This window comes from Papio anubis, chromosome 1 (genome assembly GCF_008728515.1).
Source record: "Papio anubis isolate 15944 chromosome 1, Panubis1.0, whole genome shotgun sequence".
Taxonomy (NCBI): Eukaryota; Metazoa; Chordata; class Mammalia; order Primates; family Cercopithecidae; genus Papio; species Papio anubis.
In genome coordinates, this window is record NC_044976.1 from 77,440,614 (window position 1) to 77,454,998 (window position 14,385).

At 34.8% G+C, this 14,385-nt stretch overlaps 1 protein-coding gene across 1 annotated transcript in view; it reads right to left on the reverse strand.

The window, feature by feature from the left end:
• ADGRL4 (adhesion G protein-coupled receptor L4) overlaps window positions 1-11,993 on the reverse strand; it is a 114,978-nt gene extending 102,985 nt beyond the window's left edge. Inside the window, exons 1-2 of the mRNA XM_003892108.3 lie at window positions 11,811-11,993; window positions 10,237-10,386 (exon numbers count right to left, since the gene is read on the reverse strand). Coding sequence (XP_003892157.1) covers window positions 10,237-10,386; window positions 11,811-11,832 — 172 coding nt within the window. The 5' untranslated portion in view covers window positions 11,833-11,993. The remainder of the gene's footprint in view (window positions 1-10,236; window positions 10,387-11,810) is intronic.
• Between the last annotated feature and the right edge of the window lie 2,392 nt (window positions 11,994-14,385).

Consider the following 14,385-nt stretch of genomic DNA (forward strand, 5'->3'; position numbering starts at 1 on the left):
AATTTAAAAATAAAATGAAATTATTTATTCATTACTAGGATTAATTACTTTAGAGAGTGTGATTAAAAACAAACAATTATTACTGACACATAAATTTTTTTTAAAGCCTTGCAAAGAAAGTGGCATGTGAATCTGGTCTTGGACAGAAACCAGGTTTATAAGTCCCAGTATTGAAAGGATCTAATTTGTCCTCTGAGCACACATACACTTGATCATCCTGCCTCATTAGTTGAGCCTGGTGCAAAATTATTTTGATGCCTGGCAATATATATTACTCTCAGAATGAATAAATGTGGCTTTTGGATTTACTTCCTAGCTGAGACGACTGCCTCTCTGATCCATTCTACTTTTACCATTCCTGCACATAAACACTCGTTAAGCAAAGATCTTTTGGAACTGCAACACAAAAATCAGTCCCACTATGTACTACTTTGTTTTAGTTGTTAGTTACATGGCAATGATAAAATCACATGAATTACAACCCTCCTGTCCCTTAAATGGATTTGTGCACCATCTTACTCAAAGGAGTACTCTCAGTCACACATCACAGTGACTAAACCTTTCCAATAGGAGAGCAAATATAAAAATCATGGATGTAACAGACTTCCACTTGCTTTTAATGGTTCAAGTGACTCCAATATAGTACTTCTCTCACTGATCATATGATCTTTAATGTCTTACTTTTTAGCACTGTAATGCAGGAGGGGTCTCAGAAAATTGATCCAGAAATTCCTTCTGAGGGAGGAAACCAACAGAGAAAATATGGAAAAAATGCTTCATTTATGTGCCAACTTCTACTGATTTGTAGCACCAGCCTGGTAATATTGGGAGAAGAACTTTCAGGTCACATCCTGGCTCACCAGGAAAGAGTATCATGTTGTGTCAGGTCATGAGTGGAGACGAGAGGAGTACAAAGAGTAGATAGAGCATCTCCTGCATTGGTCATGCCAGCTCCAGAGATCAGAGTTTAACAGAACTGTGCAATAAAGTGGAAAGGGCACTGAGCTTACAGGCGAGAGATCAAAATCGGTGTCTGTTTCATTTTCATGTTTCAAATTGAGTCCAAGATCAAGGCTATGTACTCAAGAACTGGTTGAACTGAAAATTGGCTACAGTTCAAATAAATGTATTACAATAGTAGAATCAAATAACTTTAAACCTTGCAGGGACATTAATAAATATATTAGTCCAATCTGTGCATTTTAGGGAAACTGAGGCTTGGATGCTCTTTGTGACTTACGATGAGAATCTTAGTAGAACAGAGATAAAATATACCTAACAAATTTGGAGACTTTAGCACAGAAACATTAAAATTTATTATTAGAGAATCTAGTTACAGGAGCATAGGATACCAAGAGGGTTTCAACTTATAAGGATGGGTTTTAGCTGTTGGAGCATAAGATATAAAAGAGGAGTCCAATAATGAGAACTTGGAGGATAAGAGATTAATCTAGAAACTATTTTATTATTAACATGATATAACACAAGATTTCTAATAAATGTTCCTTTTTAGACTAGAATTTGTCTCAGGAAAAAGATAAAGTAGTGGTTAAATGAAAGTAGATGGATGTAGAAATGGGAACTGAAAGGACTGACAGAAACTTTCTTGCAGTGGTCACTTGCCTTTCTGGCTGCATGGCATCTGTTCATCCTCCTGACAGTAGTCACCCAAATGTCCTTTTGAAAAGTACTTTCTCTCTTCTCACGATTTGTGTAGGTTTTTAACCTAGGCTCTAGAAATGGAGTTTCCTAATGTTAAGTCAGCCAATATATTCTGTTACTACTTAAGGACATAAAGATTATAAACAACGTGCATGTATAAATAAAAGTGACAGGTTATAAAGTAAACTATACTCTTCTTTTATAACAGGATATCAATAGATATTCCTTAAAAATAAACTGAGAAGTGAAGGCACAGGCACCTTCCATAGAAGATAAGTGGTCATCTGTGGTTTCTTTTAATTGAAGGCTCATGACTTTCTTAAGTTTTGGGAAATTAATTTATGTCTTTTATCCTCTGCTAAATTTTGCCTGCACCCTTCTTCAATAAGACTACTATTAGATGAATATTAGACCTTCCATGGTTGGTCCTTTGTTTCTCAGTTTTGTTCTCTTATTTTCCATTTTGTTCTGTTATATTCCCTCTTTGCTTTTTAGTGCTACAATTTTGGGATGATTTTTTTTCAGCCCTATTGTTGTACATTATCTCATCAGTTATCAGAAGATAAATATATTTTATAGGAGGTGAAAAATACTTTAGGTTTGTTTGGCAGGAGCAATCAAGTTAGCCAATGAATTCAGGAAATCATTTGGGGTAAACACACAACACAGGGAAGACATGATTACACTATTGCAACAACAAAAGTTACAAGCGAGTCACAGAAAGAGTTTGAGTTCAATCAAATGAAGCAGAGGTTCTGCAACAATGATTACCAGGTATGGACTCCATTACTGCATTAATGACATTTCAATATAAAAATCACAGGCAAACCATGCAGTTAGGGTCAGAAAACACACGGATGATCACCTTGTTTAACCTTTGAGATAAAGCACAGGAGGAATATGAAAAAGGTCTGGACCTAGATTAACAAAAAAGATTAAAAGGAGTGAAATCGAGATGTGAAAAGGGGAATGGTACTGAGATGATATGCTCAAGAATATCTTGACTAATGCTGTCCTGGTGTATCTTCCATAGAGACATAAATAAATTGAATATTTGCAGCTTCCCTGTTTTATCCGGCAACCACCCTTGCAAGACAGAAAACCCAGGAATGAGAAACTTTAATCGCAATCTTTTGGTGGTTTTTGGGCACTGGCATGCATTACTGACAATTTTAGCAGCTTTGTATCTTGATACCTCCTCCTATGAAAGAAGCAGAGTTAGAGAAAGCGTTTGGAAGAGGTTGAGCAATGCAAAGGTTTGAGGTTATACCAAAGCAATATTTTTTTGTGGCGTGATACTTCTTTTGTACATAGAAGCCTCTTCAAATTTTTGTAATTGTTTGGATGCAAAATTTTCCAGAATGTCTTTGAGCATATAAATCAGAGTGTTTTCTTCAACCTAAAAGTATGGCTTTTCAGGCAAATTTTTCTATTTATTCATCTACGTGTTAATATTGTTCACTTTTCTTCAAAGACTGGACTATCTTTAAATGACCCTCATATTTATAATTAGGAAAACAATGTTGATTATCACAGGTAACTTGCTCCAGATTTTGCCAGCTAACCATTACTATCTCTGGAGTAAAAGAGATTTCAGAGTTCTCTGTATACGCAGATGGGTACAGTAATTTTGAGGCATTATTCTAGGTAACATCAGTAAGGAGAAGGCAGAAAGGAGGCATCAATTTTCACTCTCAAGAGTTGCTTCCAGGCAGATAACCAAGTTTTCTTTTAGAGTATTTTCTTGACTTTATCTGGGGACAAACAATGAGGAATAGAAAGCCCGATCTGTGTAATCTTTGGAAAACAATGTTTCAAACAATCACCTAGATTTCTCTCCATTTCTGGGAAAAGGACAGGATACCCACCACAGGGAAAAGCTGGCTTCTTTGCCGCAGGGTTCTTTATATGCACTGAAGTGCCCCCTTTTGTGGCATTAGACACTGCTTTGAGAATTTCACTGTAATTTGTGGACTTCTTATGGCCTCCTTCTGATTTCATTGTTTTTTAAAAAAAATTCACTTGTCTTGATGGAAATTGATGAACAGGAGTTAAACTCTTGTGCCTGACCTACGCATTTTATCAAGATATTAAAACTTGCACCGATTCTGTTTTTTTGTTTTGTTTTGTTTTGTTTTGTTTTCTGAGACAGAGTCTTGCTCTCTCTCGCCAGGCTAGAGAGCAGTGGCACGATCTCGGCTCACTGCAACCTCCTCCTCCCAGGTTCAAGCAATTCTCCTGCCTCAGCCTCCTGAGTAGCTGGGACTATAGGCATGTGCCACCATGTCCAGCTAATTTTTGTATTTTTAGTAGAGACAGGGTTTCACCATGTTGCCAGGATGGTCGCTATCGCTTGACCTGGTGATTCACCTGCCTCGGCCTCACTAAGTGCTGGGATTACAGGCGTAAGCCACCGCACACAGCTAGATTCTTAAAATATCTTCATATATATATGATTGTTTTGATAATGTAGCAGGGAAAAGGCTGATGGGGGTGGGGTAGAACCAAAATAATTCATTTTATCTCAATGAGATTCACTTTCTTTATTTGCAGACCTACATCACAGAGTAGTTTGAGGATTCTATGAGGCAATTGTTTGTATATACTTTCTCTGGCCAATTACTTAATCTATAAATTGGGGATAATACCAGCCCTTACTTCAGAGAAGTATTGTGAGAATTAAATTTAAAAATTCATGTGAAGTGCTTAGAATAGTGTCTAGCTCACAGAAGTCACTAAAATCAACATCAATATATAATTTTTTTTATTAAGCCGCAAACCTGAAACTTACTTAATAATTAAAGAGAGTAAATAAGGAAGAAGAGAAATAATGGGAACACAGATAAGTACAAGACTGGATAATCTACTTTTAAAATAACCAGGAGTTTACTAAGAAGTGTGCTGGTGCCCTAAAAATTGGGACTATAGACAACTGACATTTCCAGAATGACAGAAATGTCATCAAGTTTGGAAAATAAGGTTTCCAACCTTAAAATATTGACAAAAGACTGGAACTATAATAAACACAGTGGAAAATTTGGACTCAGTGATTTTGGGGAGAGCATTGGAAGTACTATCTCTACTATTTCTTTGGTCACCCTTCTACCAGAATTTTCATGGAAAAGCAACAGGAATGAAAATGTATGATAATCCACATTTAGAATACAGTTTTTATTTAGTTTTACATTCATAGCAGCTTCAAAATATATGGCAGAACAGGAAATATAAGATGGTACAGCCACTGTGTTCACTTTGCATGCAAAATGAACACAAGCTCTAGGAAAAGCATATTCAATTTTTATTGTCATTGATTCCTTATCACTAATACATATTATATGATGCACATCTATAGTTGTATCTATCTTTCTACCTATCATCAACTTTATAAACTGATGGCAGAGCCTGAAGTGTAAACAGAAAATGGTATTCTTAATTTGGAAAAAAAAAATCAACATTCAAATAATGTCAACCCAGAAGGTATTTTTCTGTGCATAAGTAGAAAATATATTGTGCAAAGTCTTATTTAAGATCGATTTAGTAAAAAATGTTGCATAACTTTTATTCTTAAAATTAGAACCCAGAAGCTGTGTGTTCATTTTTATTATTTCAATTTCATTCTTCATCCTATTAGTTACTTGATATTACTTTTCTGGTTTTAAATATTCAATGAATCCATCTAGATAATACTGATTAAAAATAAATGAGGCTTCTACTTGAAGAAAAATTTTAATTAGGTTTCATTATCGGTTACTTGGGAAAATCCAAAATCGTATGTTCATATTAAACCCTACTTTAAGATTTCAAGAAATTTCTTAGCTGTATCTGATTCGTTCTTGGTAATTACCCTGTGAGATAAACATGAAGTAAGATGATTTGGAGAAATGGTTCCTAAAACTTAGTCTGTAAAACTGACCTTAATAAACCGGATCAGCGAAGTCTTTGGTTTTAAAACTGTGGAACTGATCAGCAAAACTCAGATCACACAAGCCGCTTTCCTTCTCTTTTCAAAGCAAATATTAATCTAAAGGAAGTTTTTATAATAGTATTATTGGTTTATTTTCCTCTTTCTATATATTGATGGAATGTGTAATGTTGTTGAGTGGATATTTCTGAGGAAGTTCCAACTAATTATAGTGGTAGGTATTTCTACTGTAGAACCTTTCTTGTGAAGAGAGAAAAGAGGTCATATTTGCAATACAAAGAAAAGAATTTGTGAAATTGGCAAGATATTTTATTTACTTGGATGAAGTTTACAGAAATCATGATCCTGGAAGGGAAACCCTGGGTTAATTTAGACTATAATTTCTTAAAGGGGTTACATTTCCCATTTAATACAGAAACCCCAAGGAAATATAAACCTCTCTTTAAACAAATTTGATACATGACTCTCCAGTAGCACATCTGAGTTTATACTTTTTCAAGTTTGCTGTAGTATTCATTTAAGAAGTTCCTCTGAGATACGTAAAAATTCCCTAAGATTTTTAGTGACATATCTTGTACATGAAGCAAAACATACATATAATATTATTGAGATATATACTTGGAATTTTTGAAATAGTCCTTAAATATTACCTGAAAATCGGGAACCACTTCCTTTTGAGGATTGTAATTTAAAAAACAAGAAAGAGAGAAAGAAGGAAAAGAAGCAAGGAAGGGAAGGAGGAAGGCAGATGGAAGGAAGGAAGGAAGGAAGGAAGGACGGTAGGAAGGAAGGAAAGAAGGAAGGGAGGGAGGGACGGAGGGAGGGAGAGGGAGGCAGGGATTATGAATGCTGGTCCAGGTACTACTCAACTGAATTGACTACTCCTAAATTTCAATACTTAAAAATGAAAGGACAAGAAAAGTTTCAGATGAACTACCAGAGAGCTGATAATGTCTGATGAAAACTGAAAATAAATGTTTTTAAAATGCCTAAGACCAAAAAAAAAAAAAAAAAAGAAAAGAAAATATTTAGAAGCTACTGTGAAAAATAGCTTCTCCAAAGGGACCTGAAGCAGATAGTTTGGATAAACTCTATATTCTGGGTATGTACTTTCACATAAGATCCGTATTTATACAATTTTAAAGCAATTTGTGAACTTCAACTTTGCTTATTTGTGTAACACACTATCTCAGTGAATAAACAGACTAACTTTGGTGAGCAGACTATTTAATTCACTAGGGTATGATAAAAATAAGGTGATAGACAATCTTTTTAGGTAAGCAAATTAAACTGTTGTTATGCTAATTGCTTAGAGGTACCATTTTGTGAAAATGTACCATTTTGTGAAAATGTCTAGTATGAAGGGATACAATGATTATTGTAATTGCTAAAATAAGTAAATGGCTTTGCCTTTTTCTTATTTTTTCAAGGTAATTATGATATTTTATCATAGAGGAAAATGCTTGATCTCTTCTTCAAAATGCACTGATATCTTTTGATTATTGTTTTTCTGCTTTGTAATGGTTATTTTAAAATGTTTGAATAATAATTGCATTATAAATATGTTTTCTAAACAAGCTGGTTTACCTCTCGGATTTGTTTCAGTAACATATTAGGTTTATTTTTGTTATTTTAGGGTTAGAGACATTAGCAATTTCCTTTGGAAGTGAAATTCTGAAGAATTCCACTTAATGATAATTCCACTTATAATATTTATAAGATGAACGCATGAAAATAATTCATTTATATTTAAACAAATAATGGAACATATGCATCCAAATGAGAAGTAACAACTTGAAAGTCAATACATTTATTACAGTCAGCTTGCTATTGCTCAAAACATCTCAAAAGTTTTCAAATTGTCTTTACTCCATGCTACTCATCAAAAAATGTTCCCCATATATTACTTTATAAGCATACAACGTTTTGAAAAACCATTTTGGCCGTTAATTATTTCCTTTACTCATCAGCTAAAACCTAGAAGTTGAACATGTATGATATTTTTAAAGGAGTTCCAAGAATTTCATGACAGACATATATCAGAGGGCATATTTGTTGAGAAGGCAATGGGAATTAAGTAAGAATGTTAAGGGCCTAGACTTTATCCTGTTGACAAGGAAGAGTCACTGGCAGGTATTAAGTAGCTGAGTTACATGATAAATTATGTGTATTAGGAAATGACTCTGTTAGGTAGAATAAAAATGAAGTAGGAAGGGTCAACCAACCAAACAAGTGGTAGAGCCAATATTTGAATCCAAGTCTGTTTGATTCCACAGCCTGTACTCCTAATCAGTACGTCTGACTGTAAGGCCTCTGTTAATTAATTTTTTGGACTCAGCACAGAGTAGATATTAGTTATTCTAATATTGATGTGATTATGATAATGATCAAAGTGCTTAATAAACATCTGTTGAATTAAAAAATGATTAAATAAATTCACTACAATTAAAGCTTATTTCTTTAGGACCATGCAAAACAAATTATAAATTACTTCTTCAAAACTTGCTCTTTTAATATGTTTAGTGAGGTTGGGTTGTTACTATAACATTTCTTTGGTACCTCTGAGAGAGATAAATTTTATGATAACAGCGATATTGAAGACAGATAAAAGAAAACAAATTCTATTCATCAAGAAGTAGGCATCCTCTGTAGCTAATCTCCTGTCCAGTCATTTCATCTTGACCTAATACCAATCTTAGAGAAAGATAGGAAAGGTGAGGGATCTCTTTAGAGACAAAAATGCCAACAAGAATCTTAAAACTCAAAATATAACCTAGACTATTCAGCAGTTGGGAACGCAGTGTTTTAATCCTAAAAGGCATATTAACTATCCTGACTAAAAAAAGGTTAAAAACCTGTCAGTGAATTAATAAAAGGTGAAAAAGATGAAAATCACTGTTTGAACAGTTTTAAGAAGACATTACAAATCTCAGATAATAAATATCAAAACAAGTGTATATGGAGTTTTTTTAAAAAAACAGAAAGGGAATTTAAGTTTAACAGGAACCTAAGAAGGAAATAAATTCCCATTACAAATCATGTTCTGTGTGAAAAGAAATTGCAGGCCAAAAGGTCTTAAAGAATTTTCTTTCCAATGGAAAATATTTTCTGTTCATTAGCTAGTTATTGACTTAGGCAGCGGGGGAAAAACAACTGCTTTAGATAATGGAAGATGCGTTTTTAAAAGAAATCATTAAAGACATGATTATAAGCTGATTGGTTGCTAAAGGTCCAAATTGTGAAAAATTTTGATGTTACTTATGGTAAGCATGACAATTGAAAAGTATCTAAACAAAAAGGCAACTCTGGTTATGAAGTACTGTAGTAAAATTTGTAATGATTAGTGGAAAAGCACACTAATTTGTGAGATGCAGTATTTTGAAGGTCACTCAACTTTCCACTTGCTATAATGCCGTTCAATTAAATACACAATAAATTTCTAAGATTATTTATGAAAAGGATTTTGTAATTCTTGTAAAATAGTATATTACAAATTCTGGCTGTGTACACAAGCAGAAATGCCTGATTTAATGCACCATTAAGCAAACTGTAGCTTTGCTGTACACTTTTTAAACATTCAACCTAATTATGATGAGGTTTGGTCTTACTAAATACTGCCTATTTAATCTTTTTAAAGAGTCTATATAATTCAATCACAAGGTACAACTTGTTTATGTTGTAAGCAAACATATGCAATATTAACAATATACAATATCCTGGCCTAATTTAAAAAAGTTCATGTTATCTTAAATACATTTAGATGCATGACACCACACAACTTTAATTTGAACTTGCTATTTAATTATATTTTAAAACTAATTTGTATGACCTAGTACTTTTTTTTCTCTCTCTCTCTTCTACACAGAATGTTGGTCTATGGATCCAGTTAAAACTAGATTTCACTGAAAATGAATTTAAAAAGATTGAGTGTGTTAAGGGGAGTGGAGGATTAAGGGTAAGGTGACACCTACAGACACGAACTTATTTAAATTTGATTATCAGATGGTGTTCTGCTGATCAAATCAATGGGCTACACTGCATCCTACAAGGATGCTTTCTGGCATTCTGTCTCTGGGCAGTAGCATAAAGTTCTATGATTATAATCTACTTTTTCAAAAGATGATGTCTTTTCAAAATTCTCTCTTTCTTTTGTCATTTCCTATGCCCAGGGTATGCATGAGAAAACCATGAATCTCTTAATATTATCTCCAAATATAGACGGTCAAGTACCTGTATATGTGGTATCATATACCATATAGGTATACAAATACTTATATACTTGGTATCATATATCAAGTAGTAAAGAGGATATATGAAGGCAATCCATACCAGTATAGTCTAAATTTCATGAACTCTTTTGTTCCCAAAGCTGTTGACTATGCCCTCTATACCTGGATCTCCAGCATGAGTTAAAGGGAAATCTTTAATATTTGCATCAAAAAATAAGATATGCATGAAGTCATTTAAAATCAATAACAAGCATAAATTTTGACAAGTGAAGTCAAACTTACTGTTTAGCTACTTAAGCGTTATTTAAATATATGAAATTAAACTGTGTAACAAAACAAGTTAGTTTCTGGAGGACAGAAAAACATTCACATCAGAATTTAATCTTACAGTATAATCCAAAAGAAGTAATAAAGCTTGTTTACCTTCACAAATTGTGACACCATTTCCTGAAAATCCCATGTTGCAATAGCAGGCTTCAATTCCATTGCGTATTTCACATTTTGCATTTGGGAGACAAGGTGTCTTGGTGCAATTTTGAGTATAGGAACAATTCAACAAAGTGGAAAAAACCACTAAATAAAATACAGAAACACACCTTTTCAAAAAGTAAAAGAAACACCTCTCCCCACTGTTGAATTAGAGTATAATAAACATAAATTCTCCTCTCTTTCTATTTAGATAAATGGATTATAAATTTTTCCCAAGAGAGCACTTAGCTAAGTAACAGCACAACAGCAAGTGAGTAAAACTTGCTTTTAAGATGAAGGCTTTTTTTTTTTTTTTCAATTTCAACCTTTATCAAGTAAATCTCAACGAAGCTAAAATGTAATAAACAACTCAGCTTTATAATAAAAACTGTGTTCCCACATCAGTATAGCATGTTGATTCAGTGTTACCCTTCATTCTGAGGTGAGATACTTTGAAAGGGAACTGCCTGATTGTAAAGCAATTTCCCTCCTCTGGGAGTAATTCTGTGTAGAAATGAAGGTAAATTGAGTATTTGGGTTTTTGTAAATTCAAATCTGTGTTATTTTAAGATGACATCTTATCTAGGAGAACAGATGCAATTGCTGTTTTTTTTCTGTGTTCTAATGATTGTTTTCAATTTCAATTGTTTTCAATTTCAATGGTTTTCAATTCAATTATTCATAATAAAATTTATTTCACTATTTTTTTTTCCATTAGGGGAAATTTAAAAACAAAACAAAAACAAAAAAACAAACTCAACATTATGGTCAAAGACTGATCTTCCAGAAGTGGAACAGCACACAAATGAATGTGACCAAAAAACAAAACAAAAAAAGAAACAAAGCAAAGAACAAGACTATACATCAGAGTTATTGAAATACATTTGGAAATTATATGTTGTGGACTGATAGGAAAAGATAAGGAAAAGTACAGAAGGTTCCTTTTTTATTGTTTTACCAGACCTTCTCAAGAGTCTTGAGGACCAACAGCTATAAAGCATGAGATCATTGTTCTGAAAACAGTCATCTAGCATAAGTTGTCCTTATCAGGTACCAAGAAGTTCTTAAGTATTCTGTTCTAAATCCTAGTGGCAAATAACTATGTATACTGACGAATCCGGAATTATTTCACCCTCAGAGATGTCATTTACTATCTTTCTGCACAGTGTGGTCAAAATGAAGCTCAAACCTGGCTCGGCAATCTCCTTAAAATGCCAGGAAGCCTCCCATGGGTGTTAATGGTTTGAATTTCCCAAATTTCTTCAGGTCAGAACAGAAGAAAGGTGAAAGGGGACGCTGGACACTTCCTCAAGAGGAATAAAAAGGTAACATTCCTTGGACCTTGGAATATTCAACTTTAGAGTTGAAAGGTCAAGGAGAAAAACATCCTGAGAAGTACTAAGTCAATTCTCCTCGTAGATTTTGCCAACTGCACTTGCCATGTGAGCTCCACCTCTTAAAAAATCCCGTCCCCTACAAGGCATTGGCCCCTCGGACGACCTCGGCGACCAAGGGCGCTAAGCACTCACCTAGGAGCGGGAGGAGTTTCATTGGCGGTGGCCGCGGTGGTGGCGGTGGCGGAGAGCGCGGCGGGTTGAGTGCGGCTGTGGACCCGGGACCGGGCGCCGCTGGGCGGGCGCGGCAGGGTCCCGGATCCGTCGTCCGTGACGCGCCGGCTTCCTCCGGACACTTTCCGGCCTCTTTTGTGTGAGTGTGTGAGTCAAGTCCTGAGTCTGCTGACCACGTCCGGCCCCCATTCCCTTTCCCCACGCCACCTGGGCTCTATTCCCTGCCTGGTGACCACTGACCCTGATCAATGTTACAGCCCCAATGAGGAATCAGTTTGTCCCCAGGCGCAGCTCCCAGAGTGACACCCTAAAAGTGAGTACTTAAAAAGCAATGGTCTCTGAGATCCATGGAGAGCCCCTCTCGAGCTAGCATCCAAAACTCAATAGGTTTTAGGGGTTCTCTCTGACACCTAAATTTCAAGGCGTAGCCTTTTTTTAATATACTCACCAATAAATTTTCCTAAAGAACAAGGGGTCAAAAAGTAGTCAGGGAACCTGAATCCATGCAAAAGGGGATGCCAGTGCTCAGTTTCCACCTTGCTGGGACTCAGGGGTGCATCGTGTAAAATAAGGATATAGTCTATTGTGTCTAGGTTAGATTGTGTTTTCCATTATCAACTCAATTTGAGTAAAATTCACCTGTAGCCCCTCCTTAAACCCGCAGAAAAATTGGTGCATCATATCCTTTGTATGTTAGTATACAAGTCGATTATGTAGAAAGATATCGTCCACGTTGGAACATGGAAACAATTCTAGCTTAAAAAATTAAAAATAACTGGCAGAGAAAACTAATATATCATGACAGAAAACAGATCAATGATTGCCCAGGGTTGGGATGCAGAAGAGAGATTGACTGCAGAAAGGCACAAGGAGAAATTGAGGTGATGATAATATTCTATATCTTGATTGAGGCGACAGTTATATGAGTGCATGCATTTGTCATGACTTATCCAACTGTATTCTTAAAATTGGTGCATTTTATCATATATAAGTTAGATGAATTGTATTATATGTAAGTTTAAATAAAGTTGATTTAAAGAAAGGAAATGACTAATATTTTTGCCATGAACACAAGTCATTTTACCTTTCAAAAGTCAGATCACCTTTGTCACATTCCATTCCTATTCTGTTTAAAAAGTGACTAGTGCAAATTTACTTTGTATAAAGGGTAGTCTCAGAAAGATGAACAGCCACAGCCCCTGGACTCCAGGGGGATTATGAACCCCTGGAAAAACAACTAAAACTAGTCACAATCACACACTACAAAGTGACTTATGTATTAACAGCAGTCACAAGTGCTTATGTGTTGACACATTTACCTGGCTCTCCATAGCATTTTCCCAGACTCCTTCTAGGTGAATGTGGGCAAAAGTTCCTGAGAGTGGCACCATAATAGTTGAGGCAAATGAGGAACAAAGGTGTTGTGTGACTTGCTCAGAGTCCACAGCAGCTCTTAGACAGCTGGTCTAAGTGACTAGCCTTGATTCGAACCCAGACTACAAGCTCACAGTCCATGTTCTCTATATTGCTTCTAGAATGACATCGCACTCAGGAGGCTGTTGCGAGAATGATGAGTCATCAGATATTGTTATTTGGGGAGTTTGAAAAAGTGATTTAAAAGTCCTAAATGCCATAAAAAAGAAGTTTTGCACTTTGATGATAACTTTTTTTTTTCTAAATATTTTTGGTTTTTTTGTTTTTTAAAAACTGAAAAGCAATTCAGTGAATCACTGGCAAGAACCCAAATGATGGATTTTAAGGGCATACCAAAGGCAAGGAAGCAAAAATAAACCATGAAGAGTTTAGTAAATAGATTATAAATGCCTGAACAAGGGTAGGCATATTTGTGATGGAGAGATAGGAACAGATTACAGAAAGCATTAGATAAAAACAAATTTGATGTCTGCTTGACTTGGTAAAATTGAGAGATAAGGCTGAAACAAAGAGAATGTGGAGGTTTTCTAGTTGTATGAATGGGAGAAGGTGGGAACCATTCACAAAGATACAAAAGATAGGATGAGGAGTAATTTGGGGAGAAAAAATGAATAAGCCCAGTTTGGTAATATGAAAGTGGAAGTATGCCAATGATCTGAATTTATTTATGTGAAGCTAGTTTCTCCAGTTATAAGAAGTTGAGCTTCAATGTACATACATAGAAACAAACTTCAAAAGGCATAAATATAGAAATATATTATTTTCTGAGATTAGCTATAAATTGAAACACAGCACTTATTTTTAAAATAATTTACTCCATATATCTGCCACACTTGCTTCATCTTTAATTTTATCCTAAAGATAATAAAATACAGCCCAATCTTTAAAAATATCACTTTTTCCTAGACATTGCTTTAAAATTAGCAAAAGTGAATTAACACTTGAATCTAAAAAAAAGTTTCCCATTTTTTTCTTTTGCATGTGTGTTCTTATTAAAAGGTAAAAGTGTATTCATAGTCCTCGTCAAGAAAATGATAGTGTATAGGGGAGCATAAAGTGTTTAATGATGCTTATAGGTGTTTGTTTGTTTGTTTGTTTTGAG